The 20,905-nt window shown below is 44.6% G+C and overlaps 1 protein-coding gene across 4 annotated transcripts in view; it reads left to right on the forward strand.

The window, feature by feature from the left end:
- hook3 (hook microtubule-tethering protein 3) overlaps positions 1 to 20,905 on the forward strand; it is a 130,814-nt gene that overhangs the window by 45,660 nt on the left and 64,249 nt on the right. For 3 of the 4 annotated variants that reach the window (XM_084326298.1, XM_084326299.1, XM_084326300.1), the window contains exons 2-8: positions 6,078 to 6,163; positions 7,036 to 7,108; positions 8,365 to 8,415; positions 11,303 to 11,435; positions 11,737 to 11,804; positions 17,798 to 17,860; positions 19,200 to 19,283. In XM_084326298.1, the coding sequence (XP_084182424.1) occupies positions 6,078 to 6,163; positions 7,036 to 7,108; positions 8,365 to 8,415; positions 11,303 to 11,435; positions 11,737 to 11,804; positions 17,798 to 17,860; positions 19,200 to 19,283 (558 nt within the window). Of the gene's footprint in view, positions 1 to 6,076; positions 6,164 to 7,035; positions 7,109 to 8,364; positions 8,416 to 11,302; positions 11,436 to 11,736; positions 11,805 to 17,797; positions 17,861 to 19,199; positions 19,284 to 20,905 lie in introns of those variants that run through there. The other variant, XM_084326301.1, reaches the window with a different exon arrangement.

Raw genomic sequence — 20,905 nt, forward strand, 5'->3', positions numbered from 1 at the left:
AACCTGCAATTTGTTCTTGTCAGAGACCAGCAGGGCTGAGTCGTCCGCAAACAGGAACAAGTTGCAGTCACAGGCTGACGTTAAGATAGCAGTGTAACTTAATGTTACACTATGCATGCTTGATGATAGCAGAGCTCTCCGTCTGTCTGTCTGTGTTCGCACCTCTCAAGTACCTGTAACACGCAACGGGCCCCGCCTCCCTCCCTCCTTGCATTCCACCCAAAAACTGAATTTCAGTCCAGTTTCTGAACTATTAACAGCGGAGCTGTTTTGTAATATTCACTCGTCTCGCACACTGCAAGTAAATTATTTTTCCGGTTCGCACACACACATATTATTAGGGGCAAATACGAGGGAAATGCTCGCACTGTAGAGCATATATATAATTATATATATAATTAGTAAACTGTCGGGGGCTTTTCTTGCCCCCCTTAACTGATTTTCGAGGGCATTTGGTCAATTTTCGAGGGCATTTTGCCCCAAGCCCCCGTTCATTTCTAACCCTGCTTTACGATCCGTTACACCCCTAGCCACCACAAGTACATTCTCAACCAGTGGGAATCACTTGTGTGTGTGTGTGTGTGTGTGGAGCAGTTTCTGTGTCAGAAGTAGAAAACGGTCATTGATGTTTATTATATAACGGTACACCAGTAGAAATCCCCCTCCAGTCTCTACACGGCCATGATCCTCCATTTCTGCTTCAGCCGGTGGTTTGAGTCACTGGCCTCTTTGCAGGTTTTTGATGAATGTTGTTTCCTAGCTGTGTCCACTCCAGTGATGTAACGCTGTCTGATGGTGTCAGTGTGTTTAGAACCAACATTATGTCACCTCAGCGACATGTGATGCTGTCCTTCGCTGACTACAGTCAGTGTCAGGTGCTCTTGTTTACCCCTCTCTCTCTCTCTCTCTCTCTCTCTCTCTCTCTCTCACTCTCTCACTCTCTCTCTCTCCCTCTCCCTCTCCCTCTCCCTCTCCCTCTCCCTCTCCCTCTCCCTCTCCCTCTCCCTCTCCCTCTCCCTCTCTCCCTCTCTCCCTCTCCCTCTCCCTCTCCCTCTCCCTCTCCCTCTCCCTCTCCCTCTCCCTCTCCCTCTCCCTCTCTGTCTCTGTCTCTGTCTCTGTCTCTGTCTCTGTCTCTGTCTCTGTCTCTGTCTCTGTCTCTCTCTCTCTCTCTCTCTCTCTCTCTCTCTCTCTCTCTCTCTCTCTCTCTCTCTCTCTCTCTCTCTCACACACTCGTGACGAGGCAAGATTTGGACGCCTGTTATCTAAACATCAGTAGGTTAGGCCAGGCCAGCAGATAGATGGATAGACCGGTATGTACTGTAAACGAACGGAAAGACTAGACACTGATTAGACAGATGGATAGGCCAAAACAAACTGACAACAATATAAATATGTGTGTTTAAACATCTCACTTTGTTTGTGTTCTATAATTGTATTCATTAACACTTTGATCGCCATGGTTCAAATTCATAATTTACCATCCCTAGCCAGCTCTATTTGTCTATGAAGAAGTTCCCCTTCTTTGCAGGGCTATAACTTTTTAAATTCTATTGCTAAATTGCCATTATTATGGCCCATTCAATGTCCTATATGTATTGTTCAGGGTGTAGCAACGTTATACTTTTTCGTTCACATATTCATACTAAAATATGGTCTAAAGCAGGGGTCGCCAATTAGGTTTTGCCGCGGGCCAGATTTTCCCCAAGCCGTTCCTTCGCGGGCCAGGATCAAAAACAATGGCTAATTTAATATACTGATATTGAAAAAAGACAAACGTTTTTCTCTGGTCTGCATCCCCCCAACAACCGTGTGCACTGCGCCGCACTGCACTGCACCCACTCTGCAATCCGCCAAACAAAGTTCTCACTCATCCATTCATTCATGAACAGCTCTCAGCTGTTGCAGAACACCGCGGTGTTCTGCGCGCAGGAGTGCTGGCAGCAGAATTCGAGGAAGAGTAGAATTTTGCAGAACACCGGCGGGTGATGAACAGATCAGAATGCATGAAAACACGACTCACCATACCTTCTTGTTTGTTGTTAAGTCCTCCAAAATCCCTGCTAATGTTTGAAACATGTCATATCCACTCGCCGCCCTCCAATTCCAGATTGGCGTTGAATGCAGCTACTTTATCTGCCAACTTGCCTCGTTGTTGTTGTTGTTGTTGTCGCCACATATTATGCAGAGAGGACGTCGGCTCGGCACGCAAGGATCACCGACCTGTTACGATAAACCCGTATTTTAAGTATGGCTCCTGTTTATTAAAAGAAGCGTTATATTTCCCCGTTGCAAAGAATCTATCCAAAGATGTTTGTTTTGTTTTCTTCAACTCGCTCGCGAGTCGCATCTCGAACGCGGAAGTGAAAGTGCGTTAGGGAAATAGACACAGGGCCCGGTGGGACTATTCCATTGGTTCTCCCAGTCCACCTGACCATTTCTAGCATTTCAATTGGCTATAGTGACAGACATGCTTTTGATGACTGCCGGTAGATAGATACAGCTTCACAATAAAAGACACCTTGGCGTCCCGAGTGAATATTTCCCGTGCGTCAAATAAATATCATATTCTCAAAATAATCTGACGGGCCAGAAATTATTGCTGGCGGGCCAATGTTGGCCCGCGGGCCGCCTATTGCCGATCCCTGGTCTAAAGTATAAGTATGTTTTTATCGTTTTCTGCAGCTTTCTTCAGAACGTGATTTATAGACCCAAATGCATTATATGCATGATGAAATACAGTTTGATAGCGATCTGTGCCAGATAATAAATTTCAACTGGAGGTACTTCTAGAAGTTACTACGTATCATCTGATGATGACCGGATGGGCGGGGGGTCGTTTATAATTCCGTGGGCAGCGTTAGATGATTCATCCAGTGTGGGTCATATGATCATCATAGCAGTTTATATGGAACACGTTAGAATATAACGCTGCAACTCACCGTGGCTTCCTCGCGCCGCTGGCAGATGAGCGTGGAACAGAATTTTTTCTATTATGGGATGGAGAAATGCCCGATCCATTTCCAGGTTGTATAATAGTATATACGTCCAAATCATGTTGTTTTTTTGAGTTATTTGCACCGATCGATGTTCACTGTGTCAAGACGGAGTCTCTCTAACGATAGCGAGTGCCCGGACGACATATGGATGAGCACTTCCGGTTCGACGAGTCATTTCCTGTTGGCGATCTGCCGATCGGCCACCAGATGGCGCTCTTGAACCGCTAGAGAGTTGAGTGGAGCTTTGCAGTATATCTCAGGGCCCCGGAGGGGAAATATGATTTCGATCACAGATTTTTGAAATATTGATATCAAAGACGAGTTACGGCGTCTTCGGCAGAATGAGCATGGCTAGGAATGACGTCTAAACACGTCATCGGCGATTAAAGTGTTAAAGGCCCAATCTGTCATCCAAATGTAAAAAAAATGGGCAACAATAAGAAATGGAAACAGAGACGTTTGTGATGTTTTTATTCTCTAGTTGATCGACTGAGGTCTTAATACAAGGACTACACTAGACAACATGTAAATATGACTGAGGTCTTAATACAAGGACTACACTAGACAACATGTAAATATGACTGAGGTCTTAATACAAGGACTAACACTAGACGACATGTAAATATGACTGAGCTCTTGATACAAGGACTAACACTAGACGACATGTAAATATGACTGAGCTCTTAATACAAGGACTAACACTAGACAACATGTAAATATGACTGAGGTCTTAATACAAGGACTAACACTAGACAACATGTAAATATGACTGAGGTCTTAATACAAGGACTAACACTAGACAACATGTAAATATGACTGAGGTCTTAATACAAAGACTAACACTAGACAACATGTATGACTGAGCTCTTGATACAAGGACTAACACTAGACAACATGTAAATATGACTGAGCTCTTGATATAAAGACTAACACTAGACAACATGTAAATATGACTGAGCTCTTGATACAAGGACTAACACTAGACAACATGTAAATATGACTGAGGTCTTAATACAAGGACTAACACTAGACAACATGTAAATATGACTGAGCTCTTGATACAAAGACTAACACTAGACAACATGTAAATATGACTGAGGTCTTAATACAAGGACTAACACTAGACAACATGTAAATATGACTGAGCTCTTAATACAAGGACTAACACTAGACAACATGTAAATATGACTGAGGTCTTAATACAAGGACTAACACTAGACAACATGTAAATATGACTGAGCTCTTGATATAAAGACTAACACTAGACAACATGTAAATATGACTGAGCTCTTGATATAAAGACTAACACTAGACAACATGTAAATATGACTGATCTCTTGATACAAGGACTAACACTAGACAACATGTAAATATGACTGAGCTCTTGATACTAAAAGCACCAACACATATGGAGCAGGTGGTTTTCAATCACCAGGTAATTTCCTGTGTTTCTAGTTCAGCTAAGATCTTCTGAAACTTCAACTTACTGCTGGCCCACTGAAGTGTCACCTGTGTGTTTCCTTGCTAACCTGACAATAAATCCTCCTGACTGCACTGCTTGCAAGTGGAAACAGCTGTTCTGAACTTATGATGCTACCGACATCATGCACTCCGCCGGGGTGTGCAGCTTCTCCAAGTATGTTATATGTAGTATGTTACTCATACTGCACTCCATGTACTGCACAGTAAGCTCCAACAGTATGTAGTATGATGTAGGCTACATACTCTCTCTGTATTACGTACTCCTCCTCACCCTCCTCCTCGTTAGCATTCCAACATTCCTTCCCTTCATTCCTCTCTTGAGTCTCTTCCACAGCCACATGGACGGGTGGTGTCAGGACCACGTGGACCAGTCAGTTCCTTCTGTCTGTCTGTACTAGAGCCCTGCAGGCGTCCGGGGAGAGGGGAGGAGAGGGGAGGGGAGGGGAGGGGAGAGGAGGGGAGGGGAGAGGAGAGGAGAGGAGAGGAGAGGAGAGGAGAGGAGAGGAGAGGAGAGGAGAGGAGAGGAGAGGGGGGAGCAAGTTAGAGAGGAGAGGGAGGAGCGAGTTAGAGAGGAAGAGTGAAATAAGAGTGAGCGAGACAAAGGTAGAGACTACTAACCTCTCCTCTAGAGCCATATGAAATCCGTTTTATTTTTTTCCAAATTCCATTTTATTTTTTTCCAAATTCCGTTTTTTCCGTTTTAATATTTCAGAATTCTGTCTTTTGCTTTGTACGCTCATTTTACCATCAGAAATAGTGTCTAATAAGTGGGAATGAATAAATGTCCACAATTTAATAAGATATAACAGTCCATTTAATAGGGCTGTCTTAAATACTTCGAAGCTTCGTTCGATGGGCATGGGATTCGAATATGAAAAAAAAATAAAAAAAATAATATATATATAATATAATCAACTCTGCCTCTCTTTGTTAACTACAACAAGCAATGCTGTTTGTTATTTAAGACGAGGTCGGACTCGGCACCGACAGATTTGTGTTCATTGTGCTGCTTTTATAAAGCAAAGTGTTTTGTTTGTCTAAGATTTAAAAAGGTTTAAACTTTACAGCACTGACAAAGTTGAACAAAGTGCTGTACAAGTCCCACAACATAAAAGAAAGAAAAAGTATAAAAAAGAAAAAAAGGTTTTTAAATTTTTTTTTTTTTATAGTTGATTCCATTTTTATTGCTCAATTCCACGATTCCGTCCGCGATTCCGTGATCGCGGATTCCATATGGCTCTAGACAAAGGAGGGGGGAGAGTGAGTGTTGGTGGTGATGAAGATGATCATGAGGTGGTGATGATAATGGTAATGATGTAGAAGATTAGTGGCGCCCAAGGGGCGAACCATGTAACGCGCTGCATCGCGAAGCGGCCCACCCGGGTTTGATTCCCGGACCCGGCTTCCTTTGCCGAATGTCTTCCCCCCCCCCCCCCGCTCTGTCTCCCGTTCTTCCTCTCTCTCTACCGGCCCGGTAGTAAAAACAATAAAAAATCTACAAAAAGAAGATGAAGATGACGATGCTGATAATGGCTGCGAGGATGATGATGACGACGACGTTGATGTTGACGGCTGTTATTTTGATTGTTTGTTGTTCAGATCCAGACGTTTGGGGTGGAGGCGCCATGCAAGACGGTGGACGATCTGACCACCGGAACCGTCATGGCTCAGGCACTACAGAAAATGTGAGTCGAGAATGAACCTACCTATTCTACATGAAATGAAACTGTTTACTGTGACTTAACCCCTTAAGCCTGACGGGCCCGGTATCGGGCAGAGATTTATTTCACGTCATAAATAGATCAATGCAGTCCGTATTAATTAATGTTGCGTTTCTTTTCTCCAAATGTAGCCAAGAGTAAAGACCCTAACCCTATCAAAACAGCAGTCAAAGTGTATATTTTCAGCACTACGTTTGTTTACCAATGATTTTAATTGTTATTAGCGAAATATGAGTTCATAAATATCTCGGCACATCCCGGCGGAAACCGGATGAATTAGATGTGAGGAAATAACGCGCCATGAAAGCGTTGTAGTCCTAAGATAGAGGAGACTCAGGGCTTCCAATGGGCATCGGAATTTCATAAAACGACACTACCCAGCTCACGCCTCTGTGAAAGCTGCTGAAAAATTCTGGCGTTATTTTTGTGATTTATATTTCACGTGTCGACCTGACCATTATTTCCATAAAATATAACGTAGTTTGTTTCTTTACCTTTCTGTGAACGTCTAGAAAAGAAAACATGTCTCAATCTGATGGAAAATGGCTGAGCTATTTCCATTATAAAAAAGTAACTGTACTTACAGTAGATTTCATTCAGTCTTTGCTGCCCTGTTACGGGCGCCTGGTGGTACTAAATCCAGATTGAACTCCATAGATCTAATATGATGCTGTCTGTGTGATGTACTTGGCTCACTCCTTCTGTTTCCTCCCTCTCTCTCTTTCCTTCTGTTTTCCTCCCTCTCTCTCTCCTTCTGTTTTCCTCCCTCTCTCCCTCATTCTCTCTCCTTCTGTTGTCCTCCCTCTCTCTCTCATTCTCTCTCTCCTTTCCACCAGAGACCTAGTATATTTCAATGACGGCTGGATCAGCAGGATTAAGCCTGATGTTGGAGACAACTGGAGGTTAAAAGTAATAACTGCATCTAATGTCAATCATCTACTGCAGTCTGCAGTGGTTCTCAAACCTCTCCTCGAGGCACCCCAGCCGTTCCATGTATTTGTTCAATTCCACCACCAGCACACCTGATTCAACTAATAAAGGGCTTGTTAAGTTGAATCAGCTGTGCTGGTGGTGGAATTTAACAAATACATGGAAACGGCTAGGGTGCTTCGAGGAGAGGATTGGGAAGCACTGATCTACTGTATATCATTTAGTGTCAGTCATCTAATGTCAATCATCTAATGGCAATCCTATACTGTCAATCATCTACTGTCGGTTATCTACTGTCGATCGTCTACTACCAATCATCTAGTGTTAATCATCTAACATCTAGTTTCAATCATCTACTGTCAATCATCTACTGTCATCTGATGTTGAGATATAATATATTTTTTCTCCATTACAGACATGTAACATCCCTCTATATACGAGAAAGATGGAAAAATATACTATATATTCTACCAAAATGTTCAATAAACGACTGAAAATGACTATATCCTACTATACCAATCTGTATAGTGAAAGGCATGCCTCCAAGATGAGTTAACTGTAGAAAAAACATGTTCCTGAGTGGAGGGGACCTTTAGATATAAAGAGAAGAGAATTAAACTAGCCTCCAAAAAGTTCAGCACCCCGGACAGTGCGCGCACACACACACACACACACACACACACACACACACACACACACACACACACACACACACACACACACACACACACACACACACACACACACACACACACACACACACACACACACTCACACTCACACTCACACTCACACTCACACTCACACACACACACACTCACGGACAGTGCCCACACACACACACACACACTCACGGACAGTGCCCACACACACACACACACACAGCAAGTTCAGCATCACGGACAGTGCCCACACACACACACACACACACACACACACACACAGCAAGTTCAGCACCACGGACAGTACCCACACACAAACACACACACACACACAGCAGCTGCGCTAGAGAGAGAATCCTCTCCCTGCTGGCACACTGGAGACGGAGATCAAGCAGGCTACCATGGCCCACTTGGGAGTTATTTTCACAGAACTTTATTACCTGAGAGATTTAAATATGTCAGACTTTGAACAGATTTTCCCGGTAATTACCGGTTAACGGAAAACCCCGCAATGGCTTAGATTTAGACTGATGTCCCACGTACTAACACTGTTCTTCCTCCACTTCTTTTCAGATCAGTAATTTAAAGAAGGTCCTGAAAGGTATTCTAGACTACACCCAGGAGGTAAAGAAATCTTCCATTGTTTTTGGTGATCTGTCCCTTTAACCTAATTACCTTTTCAGACTCGACAGTGTGAGCATTTCACTTGCATTTGCCACTAAAGATTGATGTAGGGGAACTGGGTAAAAAATTATTTACAAGCATGTTTGCAAGTATAGAGCGAGCAAAAAAAAAAAATCAACTTTATTACCAAGACCTGTTACTTGGATCAACGTAATTTTACTGTCTGTGTCAACTATTGATATTGGATATCGACCCCGGGTATAGATCGGGTATCGGAGACAATTTTAATTATTATTTAATTTTTGTTATTTAATTTTAATAATAAATAACAATTCAGTACATTTATATCTATGTTAATTAGTTACATTTTGTTTCACTAAGTTAGGAAAGTAATGTTTTAAGTCAAGCCTGATCCCAGTCTCTTCCACACAGTGAGGCATACAGTTTATTAATTGAACAATGGGTATCGGATCGGTACTCGGTATCGGCCGATACCCAAAGCCCAGGTATCTGTATCGGGACTGTCAACAAAGCGTGTGTGAGCAGAGGCTCTTACCTGCAGCAAGAGTGTTTTGTGCAGCAAGGAAGCAGCTCCGACATGACAAAGCATCTGCTTCAACCTTCTGTGCACCCTGGTGGTCTCCCGTTAGTGGTAGCAACGTTAGCGCTTACACTCGGGTTATAATATCTCCTGACCTGCGGAGAGAGGTCTGACTATGCGAGACACTCAAGTGTAACAATCTACTGACAGCTGCCATTTGTCTTTTATATTAGAGGTACCTAAACAAACACTAATCCTAGATGGAAGTTCACAGAGCACCCTGCCACGTCTAGTCCATCCCCCCCATTAAATAAAACTGTCACTTTAGCCATGAAGGGAGGATGAGCACAGAAAGAGTGGATGAATGTCACTGAGCAGTGATTTAAGGTGAACGGCTCACATTCCTTGGCAACAGTTGTCTCCTCCCTTAGGTAATATATACGCAAAATGCATTATCATCCACAGCAATATTAATGAATTTAATTTAAAGGTTAGAGCAAGTTAAGAGAGAAAGATACCTTCATGTCATGGTTAACAATTTACTGACTACATGTGTAAATTAAAATCACGTGCTCCTTGGGGAAAAGCTAAGCGCTACGCCCTGCTTCTCAGGTGATAAAAGTATAAAGAAAAGTAAAATAATATCAAGGGTAAAATGAGCAGACAAATCACAGTTTTTCACATTTAGGATCTAAGGGATGGTGCACCCGGAAGGGTAAAGACTCGAGTCTTAACGCAGCTGCGGCCCGTGGTGAAACTGTGTGTTTGTATGGCCACGTGCAGATCCTGGGTCAGCAGATAAACGACTTCACCCCACTCAGCGGTGGTGAAACTGTGTGTTTGTATGGCCACGTGCAGATCCTGGGTCAGCAGATAAACGACTTCACCCCGCTCAGCGGTGGTGAAACTGTGTGTTTGTATGGCCACGTGCAGATCCTGGGTCAGCAGATAAACTACTTCACCCCGCTCAGCGGTGGTAAAACTGTGTTTGTATGGCCACGTGCAGATCCTGGGTCAGCAGATAAACGACTTCACCCCGCTCAGCGGTGGTAAAACTGTGTTTGTATGGCCACGTGCAGATCCTGGGTCAGCAGATAAACGACTTCACCCCGTTCTGCGGTGGTAAAACTGTGTTTGTATGGCCACGTGCAGATCCTGGGTCAGCAGATAAACGACTTCACCCCACTCAGCGGTGGTGAAACTGTGTGTTTGTATGGCCACGTGCAGATCCTGGGTCAGCAGATAAACTACTTCACCCCGCTCTGAGGTGGTGAAACTGTGTGTTTGTATGGCCACGTGCAGATCCTGGGTCAGCAGATAAACGACTTCACCCCGCTCTGAGGTGGTAAAACTGTGTGTTTGTATGGCCACGTGCAGATCCTGGGTCAGCAGATAAACGACTTCACCCCGCTCAGCGGTGGTAAAACTGTGTGTTTGTATGGCCACGTGCAGATCCTGGGTCAGCAGATAAACGACTTCACCCCGCTCAGCGGTGGTAAAACTGTGTGTTTGTATCGCCACGTGCAGATCCTGGGTCAGCAGATAAACGACTTCACCCCGCTCAGCGGTGGTAAAACTGTGTGTTTGTATCGCCACGTGCAGATCCTGGGTCAGCAGATAAACGACTTCACCCCGTTCTGCGGTGGTAAAACTGTGTTTGTATGGCCACGTGCAGATCCTGGGTCAGCAGATAAACGACTTCACCCCGCTCTGAGGTGGTGAAACTGTGTGTTTGTATGGCCACGTGCAGATCCTGGGTCAGCAGATAAACGACTTCACCCCGCTCAGCGGTGGTGAAACTGTGTGTTTGTATGGCCACGTGCAGATCCTGGGTCAGCAGATAAACGACTTCACCCCGTTCTGCGGTGGTAAAACTGTGTGTTTGTATGGCCACGTGCAGATCCTGGGTCAGCAGATAAACGACTTCACCCCGCTCTGCGGTGGTGAAACTGTGTTTGTATCGCCACATGCAGATCCTGGGTCAGCAGATAAACTACTTCACCCCGCTCAGCGGTGGTAAAACTGTGTGTTTGTATCGCCACATGCAGATCCTGGGTCAGCAGATAAACGACTTCACCCCGCTCAGCGGTGGTAAAACTGTGTTTGTATGGCCACGTGCAGATCCTGGGTCAGCAGATAAACGACTTCACCCCGCTCAGCGGTGGTGAAACTGTGTGTTTGTATGGCCACATGCAGATCCTGGGTCAGCAGATAAACGACTTCACCCCGCTCTGAGGTGGTAAAACTGTGTGTTTGTATGGCCACATGCAGATCCTGGGTCAGCAGATAAACGACTTCACCCCGCTCTGAGGTGGTAAAACTGTGTGTTTGTATGGCCACGTGCAGATCCTGGGTCAGCAGATAAACGACTTCACGCTGCCCGACCTGGGCATGATAGGAGAGCACTCGGACGCCGCGGAGCTGGGCAGGATGCTGCAGCTGATCCTGGGCTGCGCCGTCAACTGTGAACAGAAACAAGGTCCGTGTGCGACTGTGTTTGCATTCGTTTGCCAATTATGATGTTTTAATTTTAAATGCAATGCTCTATATCTTGCACCCAGTGAGACGTGCAGACACCGGCAGTTTTTTCATATGCTGAAATAATGTCCTCTAATAGATATACATATATTGAATATATTTAGTGTAGATCTTTCACAGGCTGAAATAATGTCCTCTAATAGATATAAATATATTTAGTGTAGGTCTTTAATATGCTAAAGGTTTGTAAATGATATCTCCTACCATACCTTTAATGTTATATCCCTAATGTGCTCTTCCAGAATACATCCAGACCATAATGATGATGGAGGAATCGGTACAACACGTTGTCATGACAGCCATCCAAGAGGTAGGTCGCCTGCAATGTCAAATAACAACGTGAAACGAAATTTTTGAGGCGGTGCAAAATGCATACAAAGTCAAAGGAAAGACGCAAACGGGAGTCGCTGTAGGAAACTCACCGGGCAACGTGGAGCAAATATAGCTCTATCTGAACAATGACTTTGAAATAGACTGAGCTATGAACCCTCTGGAGCCTAGAGATATAGCATATAGGTTACATGTAGAAATCTAGTTTCTGTAAATGTCAACAGTCCTAGGTTTTTATTTGTATATTTTTTATTTGTATTAATAGTTTTTTATTGTATCTGATTATTTTTTACTGTATTTTATCTCCCTATGTTTTCCTCCCCCCTGCGTGGTGGGCACACCCTCGTTTACCCACAGGCTTTAACAAGTGCATGTTGTATCATGCTGCACTCATACTCTCATACACCTACACACATCCAGGCACACACTCACCAGTACATTTTACTCACAGACATCTGAAGGACCGCAATGGAAATAAGCTGTAAGCTTTATTGTGTTTTTACCCTTTTGATAATGGTGAGCCTTATATGTATACTTGTATATATATGTTTCATTATCAATAAAGATCTCTATCTATCTATCTATCTATCTATCTATCTCTATCTCTATCTCTATCTCTATCTACTACTTGAGACTAAACACACCAGCATGTCTTCACGCCGGTTTTTACTAGTTAGCCGTCTGTCAAACCGATGTGAATAAAGCGTGACGATATTTATCTTTCCGTTGTTTGTTTTCACCATCATTTCATTCTCTAGACCAGGGGTTCTCAATTTTTTTTATACCATGACCCCATTTTATTTAGGAATTTTTTTTGACGACCCCACACTTAACACATTGACTGCCACACTGTTTTTCAATCTTTAATATCTAGCGCCAGCGTTTCAGACCGGTTTAACGATGTTTGTAGACCCATCGTATATATTCCATATTATAGCTATGGAGACATGCTTTAAACTGAGTCCTCTTCACTCACTGACCTAGAACTCATGCTTTAAACTGAGTCATCTTCACTCACTGACCTAGAACTCATGCTTTAAACTGAGTCCTCTTCACTCACTGACCTAGAACTCATGCTTTAAACTGAGTCCTCTTCACTCACTGACCTAGAACACATGCTTTAAACTGAGTCCTCTTCACTCACTGACCTAGAACACACGCTTTAAACTGAGTCCTCTTCACTCACTGACCTAGAACACAAGCTTTAAACTGAGTCCTCTTCACTCACTGACCTAGAACTCATGCTTTAAAGGATAACTCCACTTTTTTTTTTAAATTAGCTTATTTAACATCTTCCCTGGAGTTAGACAAGAAGATGCATACCCTTTTTGTCTCTGTGCGTGCATTTTAGCTTTGGGAATAGACGCTCCGTTAGCATAGCTTAGCTTCATCACTGGAAGTGGGGGAGGACAGTAGCCTTACAGTGCCTTACAGTGTATTGCAAGGTCTGACATTGACCAAACTTGATATGCATGACCTTGGTGGGCTCTAGGTCAACTCCTGAAAAGGGGGTCAATGTCAGACCTTGCAATCAAAAGTTAGGGGCGCACTGAAATTATGGCAAGGGTTATTAGCCCCCTAACTTTTGATTGCAAAGTCTGACATTGACCCCCTTTTCAGGAGTTGACCTAGAGCCCACCAAGGTCATGCATATCAAGTTTGGTCAATGTCAGACCTTGCAATACACTGTAAGGCTACTGTCCTCCCCCACTTCTTTGTGATGTCATAATAGATCGCCACTAGTGTATAAATATTGAGACCCTATAAGGTTAGTCCCTTCACTTCTTCACCATCTTCAGACAAGCCACATCGACACCAAGCTCCATAACAGTCCTCTCATATTGCATGCAGTCAATAAGGTACGTTTGGGGCCGTACTGCGCTTGTAGTTAAGTTCAGTGGGTTAACAACCACCCTTGTAACGACCGATAAATTGTATGTATGTTGTTATGGTTTGATCCGTGATTGATTGTATTTCATGTATGTTTTCACAGTTTTACGGTTCGGAATAAAGATGTTCTCTTCGAACGGAAATAAAGCCAATCAGTAAACATCAAAGACGAGTTGCTTCATCATTGCAAGAGGGACAGTTACAGTAAAACTTATATGCACCACGATGACCGTGCAATTCTAGACCATCGAACATCCACAACCTTCCGGAACATTCTAGAACATCGAACATCCACAACCTTCCGGAACATTCTAGAACATCGAACATCCTGGCATTACATCAAGATGTCTGATAGTGGCAGCCATTCCAAGACGATGGTGGAGGAGGAGCCAACACCCGCGGCAGAGGGCCAAGACAGGCCCAGAGAGCGCAGGTTGACGGCCGCGGCTCAAGAACTGAAGGATGAGCAAAGGACAAAGGCTGCACGGCGGTTCGATAAGTGCAAGAAAGGATGGCAGGCGGCGATGCAGGAAGCTGAGAACGCGCCGATTACCCCGGGCGCATTCAACGTAATTACACAAGTCACTACAATAGGCAGGGCCGCTAAGAAGCTGGGTGCGGCCTATGATGCTTGGAAGAGCATTGAAGTGCCTGAACGTAGCGCACGGCGCACCATCGACCGCTGCACCCTAGACACAGATAAACTCGCAAGGAGACTGTTCCATGCAACATGGCCTAGTGATTACGGGCTGGAAGAAGCAGACGGGATCGAGAGCGGGTCGGTAACCACAGTCAGGACAGGCACCAGCTCTCGCCACAGTAACTCCTCCGCAGCAAGCAGAAGAATCTCCGCCGCTGACGTGGCGGCTAGACAAGCCATCGTAGACGGCTTGCTGGCGCAAGAGGAGCACCTTGAAGCAATCCGGAAACTGGTAGCCGAAGAGGCACAGTTAAAGGCACAAGTGGAGGCTGAAACCGCGGAAAGAAAGGTTCAGCAGGACGCTGAAGCCGCGGACAGACAAAGGGTGCTAGAAGCTGCACAGAGAAAGGTTCAGCAGGATGCTGAAACCGCAGAAGAAGAAGGAGAAGTAAAGCGATTGGAAACTAGGAAGACGCTAAGGGCTGCCACGGCACGACCGCAAGTATACGATCAGCCCAAGGTGCAGCTCAAGCAGCCAGCCAAAGTGGCTACCCAGCTGGAGAAATAAAGGTGTCGCAAGAGCGAGGCGTCGCTGTGAAAGAGGAAGTCACGGCTCAGGCAAGCGTAGGGCAGCACCATTTTTCACGGCCAGCTGCAGCACCACCACGGCAACCCCAACTGCAAGCTGCACCACAAGCAAGGCAAGAAGACAGATGTATCGCACTCCGCGATACACAAAGTGACCCAACCTTGATCCGCGAAATGACAGCAAAGGCTCTCAGCCTAGAGGTCCATGTAGACCAGAGACTAGAGGTCCATGTAGACCAGAGACTAGAGGTCCATGTAGACCAGAGACTAGAGGTCCATGTAGACCAGAGACTAGAGGTCCATGTAGACCAGAGACTAGAGGTCCATGTAGACCAGAGACTAGAGGTCCATGTAGACCAGAGGTTCTCCAGGAGACAGACCACAGGTTCTTCAGGAGACAGACCAGAGGTTCTTCAGGAGACAGACCAGAGGGTCTCCAGGAGACAGACCACAGGTTCTTCAGGAGACAGACCAGAGGTTCTCCAGGAGACAGACCAGAGGTTCTCCAGGAGACAGACCAGAGGTTCTTCAGGAGACAGACCAGAGGTGTTACCTACAGATGACATAAAGATGCTGGAGCCTGACGTTGCTGAAAGAGCGTCAGAGGCCACCCCCATCCCCCAAGAGAATCTAAGGTTCCAGTCGAAAATGGAACGCATCAAGCAAAGCACAGAGTCTACACAATGGAGGTATGTGGCGGCGGAAGAGAATCCAGCAGACCATGCCTCAAGAGGTCTCACAGCAGAACCACCGTTAGCCTCTAACTGGGTCACCGGCCCAGACGTGCTTTGGCAGAAAGGGTTACCAAGTGGAGAAGGCAAGGTGGGAGAGATCGCAAGCGACGACCCTGAACTTAGGAAGGCCCAGGTGCTCACCACACGGGTGAAAGAAGTCTGGCCACAGCAAAGAATGGCAGACCTCCCGGAGGAACGAATGGAAACTGCTCCGCCATGCACCTACTACGGGATGGACCGCTTTGGACCACGTGGAGAAGTCAAGGTGGGAGGGAGCGGTGTGTCGCTGGCTGCCGTAACGAATGCTCTAGCTGTCGGTGGCTATGACGGGGACAAGAACCCTGGTCCAGGAACCCTGTTCCAGGTCAAGGGTACCGGAGCCTCCGGCTCTCTCAAGATCAACCAGGCTGAGGGTAAAGCCAACAAGCCCGCCAAGAAGCCAGCAGCCAAGAAACTTGTGGAAGCCAAAGGACCCACGAAGGCGGCAACGAAGAAGCCTGCTGCTTTCTGGGAAAGACAAAGCACCATCATAAGGAGCTTGACGGGGCTTGTCTTGACCATCTTCCCATATGAAGTCATAGCGGTTGTAAACAGCAGACCCCTGACCACGGATTGGCTCAATGATTCATCTAGTCCAGAGCCCCGGACACCAAGCCACATCCTGACCACGAAGGCCACAATCCTCGCTCCACCTCCTGGACAGTTCGTCAAGGAAGATCTGTACATCGGCAAAGGATGGCGTCGAGTTCAAATCTTATCCACCCACTGCTGGACAAGATGGAAGAAGAAGTACCTCCTGCACCTCCAACCGAGACAGAAGTGGACCAAGGATCGTAGGAACGCAAGGGTCGACGACATTGTACTCCTACAGCATGAGTCCACACCACGTAACCAGTGGAGGATGGCGAAGGTTATCGAGGTGTACCCAGGGAGAGACGGGAGAGTGCGACGCCTTAAGTTGTTTATCAGCGACCCCAATCTTGATAAGAAAGGCAAGCGCATCTCCACACTAGTCGTCCTGGAGAGGCCCATCCATAAGACGGTGACGTTGGTGGAAGCAGAATGAAGCCTCTTGCGCCCTCTAGCTTTGTCTATATCTCTATCATTCTATCTTTTTCTCTCCCTCAGGCTGAGGTGATTCGTCCGGTGGCGGCCAAGGACCATAGTTATTGTAGTTATTTGTAGTTATGGCGTTACGTTTAGGCATTATGTGGGCAGTTATCGTAAGAATCATATACAATGCTTATATATGCTTGGTGGGAGTGTAACTGCAGGAGTGTCATAGTGTAATTCTAGTTAGCTGCAGTGTGATGTCATAATAGAACCGGTTAGAACAGGCTAGAATGCCCTGGTTCATTGTGATGTCATAATAGATCGCCCTGTGTGTACGGTCCTGCTGCCTTGTGATGTCATAATAGATCGCCACTAGTGTATAAATATTGAGACCCTATAAGGTTAGTCCCTTCACTTCTTCACCATCTTCAGACAAGCCACATCGACACCAAGCTCCATAACAGTCCTCTCATATTGCATGCAGTCAATAAGGTACGTTTGGGGCCGTACTGCGCTTGTAGTTAAGTTCAGTGGGTTAACAACCACCCTTGTAACGACCGATAAATTGTATGTATGTTGTTATGGTTTGATCCGTGATTGATTGTATTTCATGTATGTTTTCACAGTTTTACGGTTCGGAATAAAGATGTTCTCTTCGAACGGAAATAAAGCCAATCAGTAAACATCAAAGACGAGTTGCTTCATCATTGCAAGAGGGACAGTTACACATGCTTTAAACTGAGTCCTCTTCACTCACTGACCTAGAACACATGCTTTAAACTGAGTCCTCTTCACTCACTGACCTAGAACACATGCTTTAAACTGAGTCCTCTTCACTCACTGACCTAGAACACATGCTTTAAACTGAGTCCTCTTCACTCACTGACCTAGAACACATGCTTTAAACTGAGTCCTCTTCACTCACTGACCTAGAACACATGCAACAAGACGAAAGTCTTTCTCTGGTCTGCATCCCCTTAACAATTGTGTGTATTGAGTCGTACTGTATTGTACCCATTCTGCAATCTGTTAATAAAAATTCAATAATCTTTTCCTCTGCTTCTGCAGCTGATGAGTAAGGAGAGCCCGGTGACGAGAACACCCGACTCGTACGTCGATCTTGACAGACAGGTACGGACATTCATTTACTTCATTTTTTTTTTTTTTTTTTTACTTTGGCCATTCCCCTGGCTCTTTTATGTGTTTATCACATTTATACTGGTCAAGGATGACCGACAGAAACAGGCTGAAAGGGTTCAGATGGGGGGGAAGACACTCTGGGAAAGGCACGGCTGCAGTCGGGATTCGAACTCGCTAAGCCCCAGATCCGTGACGAGCACGGTTGTCCACGGCGCTGAAATAGCGCTCGCGGTACGTGGTGAGCTACTGGAGCTCCCCCCATTATTTCGTTTTTATTGGTGCTTTTCACTCAGTTAAAAATTTTGTTTGCACTATTATGTTTCGTATATGTACTGTGTATGTATTTTTGATCTGTGAAGCACTTTGGTACAGTCGCACAACTGTTGTAAATGTGCTATATAAATAAAATTGATTATGTAGTTACATTATGGAAATGTAGATACCAATAGGAATTTTACCAGATGGGTACATGAGAACTGTTGCCTATTACCTTTGCTTATTCGCACGTCACTGTTTTGAGAAAATACAAAACAAATATTATACTGTGTAACAAATTGCACTGTTGAGACTCATGGTGAGGAATGGGCATTCCCACAGAGCTCTGATTTTTAGATCATATTTCAAGAATATACCTTGATACCTGTATTGTCATTGCACAGCACAAGTACAGTACAACAAAAATAAGTTGTCATCTAACCAGAGTGCAAATGTACAGTAAAGTTACAACATGCTTTTTCCTGGCAATAATGTTGATACTCGTACGTACAGCTGCTTAACCCTTTCACTACCACACTACCAAATGCTTAACCCTTTCACTGCGACAATACAGAAGGTTAACCCTTTTCACTGCCACACAACAAATGGTTAACCCTTTCACTACCACACTACATACTGTTAATCGTCTGTAGTGTGGTAGTGAAAGGGTTAACCGTATGTAGTGTGGTAGTGAAAGGGTTAAGTAAAGCTCATTAGAATGTGATCAAACAAATCGTTTATGAGCCCTCAAAGTCTCTTTTTGATGACATCACATAAGTCTTGCTGCTCTGATTTCCAGCTTAGAGAGACAGTTGTCTATGTTTTATAGATATCGGCTGAACTGTCTAATTAGGAATATACATTATGTCATTCGAATATCAGTGTGAAATCAGATTTTACATTATGTCATTAGAATATAACAGTGTGAAATCAGATTTTAGACTGTTTTTCACTTTAATAACGTGCTTATTTTTAGTTCCTCTCCAATGAGAGTGTCTCCTGAAAACCTGAAATGTAAACTATTTATTAGTTTTATTCTGGTTGTTTCTAACTTGATTGTTGTTGTGTTTCTCAGCTTAAGAAGACCGTTGAGGATCTGAACGACGCTTTAGCCACTAAGGAAGAAATCGCCCAGAGGTGTCATGAGCTCGACATGCAGGTTGGTCTGAAGATAATGTCTCCCTCCTTTCTGGTTTAGCTAGCATTAGTGCTAACATTAGCTACCAAAATCTGAGCTGATATCAGCTACCGAGTGTTACTCATAGTCATTAGCGAACATGTAGCTAACTGTAACATTTGGTTGCTGGCATAGCAGCTCTTAATGTTTGATAACAAAATACTGATTGCTGCTGCTTGCTAACAATAACAGATGGTGTTATGCTTTGCATTGTTGGGTAGATTAGGAGGTCTGAATGACATCAGACATGGGACCAGCCATACTTTAACACAAGTCAAACTGATCTGAGTCTTACTAGTGTGAACAGACAGGTCACTCAGGTAAAAACTCTTAGAGGTGTGGATGCTGTTATTGAACAATGTGACTGTATTTAAGACGAGCCTTTTATCTACCGATAACCATAAGAGTTCCCTATGCATACTGTTTATGTTCTGCCAGACTAGTGCTACACTCCCCCAAAACAACAGCAGTAAATACATATGTTTCTGTCAACAGTCCTTTTGGTTCATCAGGCAAAACTATTGTTACACGGCATGTAAAATTGTCAATTGTCTAGCCATTCTTATCAAATGAAGTTGTATTAATAGAAATATGATTAATAGAAATATAGATACATTTGGAGAGTTGCTATGCATGTAAGAGGGACTATGTCATTGTTGCCTCTCTCTCTAGGCTATTAATAAGCCCAGGGACACGTGTTGTATTTCAGTTGTGTTGTGTCTGGAATAACTGACCTCTCTCCTCCACTGTGCCGTGCGATGGTTTCTCATGCGTGATTTGATGACTGATGCATGGATACTGTGTGCCTTGCTTTGAAGGCCCTCCGTGTCCAAGGGGAGCGAGATAGACTGAGGGTAGAGTTTATTGAACTAGAGGAGAGGGTAAATCTTCTTCTTTCTTCTCTCCATCCATGGTGTGTGGTGCTGTGTGAGACAGCCCTGGATGTTGCTGTCTGCTTGCAAACATCTCCTCTGGAATCCAGACCCCCTCTCCCTGTGTGTGTGTGTGTGTGTGTGAGTGTGAGTGGGTGCACACCAGCCACAACCTCAGAGCTGTGTGTGTTTATATATATGTGTGTGTGTGTGTGTGTCTGTTTGTTTATGTGTGTGTGTGTGCCACACCCCAGTGTCACACCCCCTCGACTAATTACTTCCTGCCTCATTAACCCCCGGTGTGATTTTAATTGTTTCCCTTAGCAACGGCAGATAGGAAAGGCTTGGGGCTTGGCTTTTATTTGAGCCAGGAAGTAGCTATCGTGCTGTCAAAAAGCCATCCCTACTGCTGCAGATGGGGGCAAAACAGTAGTTGGAAAATGTTTTTAAAATATTTGAAAAGCAAATGGGAGCGCTTCATTTAACTTGATTTGAAAGGGATACACCCACTTTTACAAATATAGCAAGAGAAGGGGATACTTTGCCTTTATTTTTTTCTTCATCTCAGTTATTTATTTAATTTAAAGGTAGAATCTGTACTGCCGCCAAACAGCGACCTCTAGGCAAAAGAGCCCCACTTGGTACTGTTCTTTATTTAGTTTTGGTTTGATGTGTGGGTTGGAGTTTAGTGAAACTGTGAATTTCTCCAGACCTCTCTTGGTCTGTAAACTA

Source organism: Notolepis coatsorum (assembly GCF_963971535.1).
Source record: "Notolepis coatsorum genome assembly, chromosome: 12".
In the NCBI taxonomy this organism is placed as follows: Eukaryota; Metazoa; Chordata; class Actinopteri; order Aulopiformes; family Paralepididae; genus Notolepis; species Notolepis coatsorum.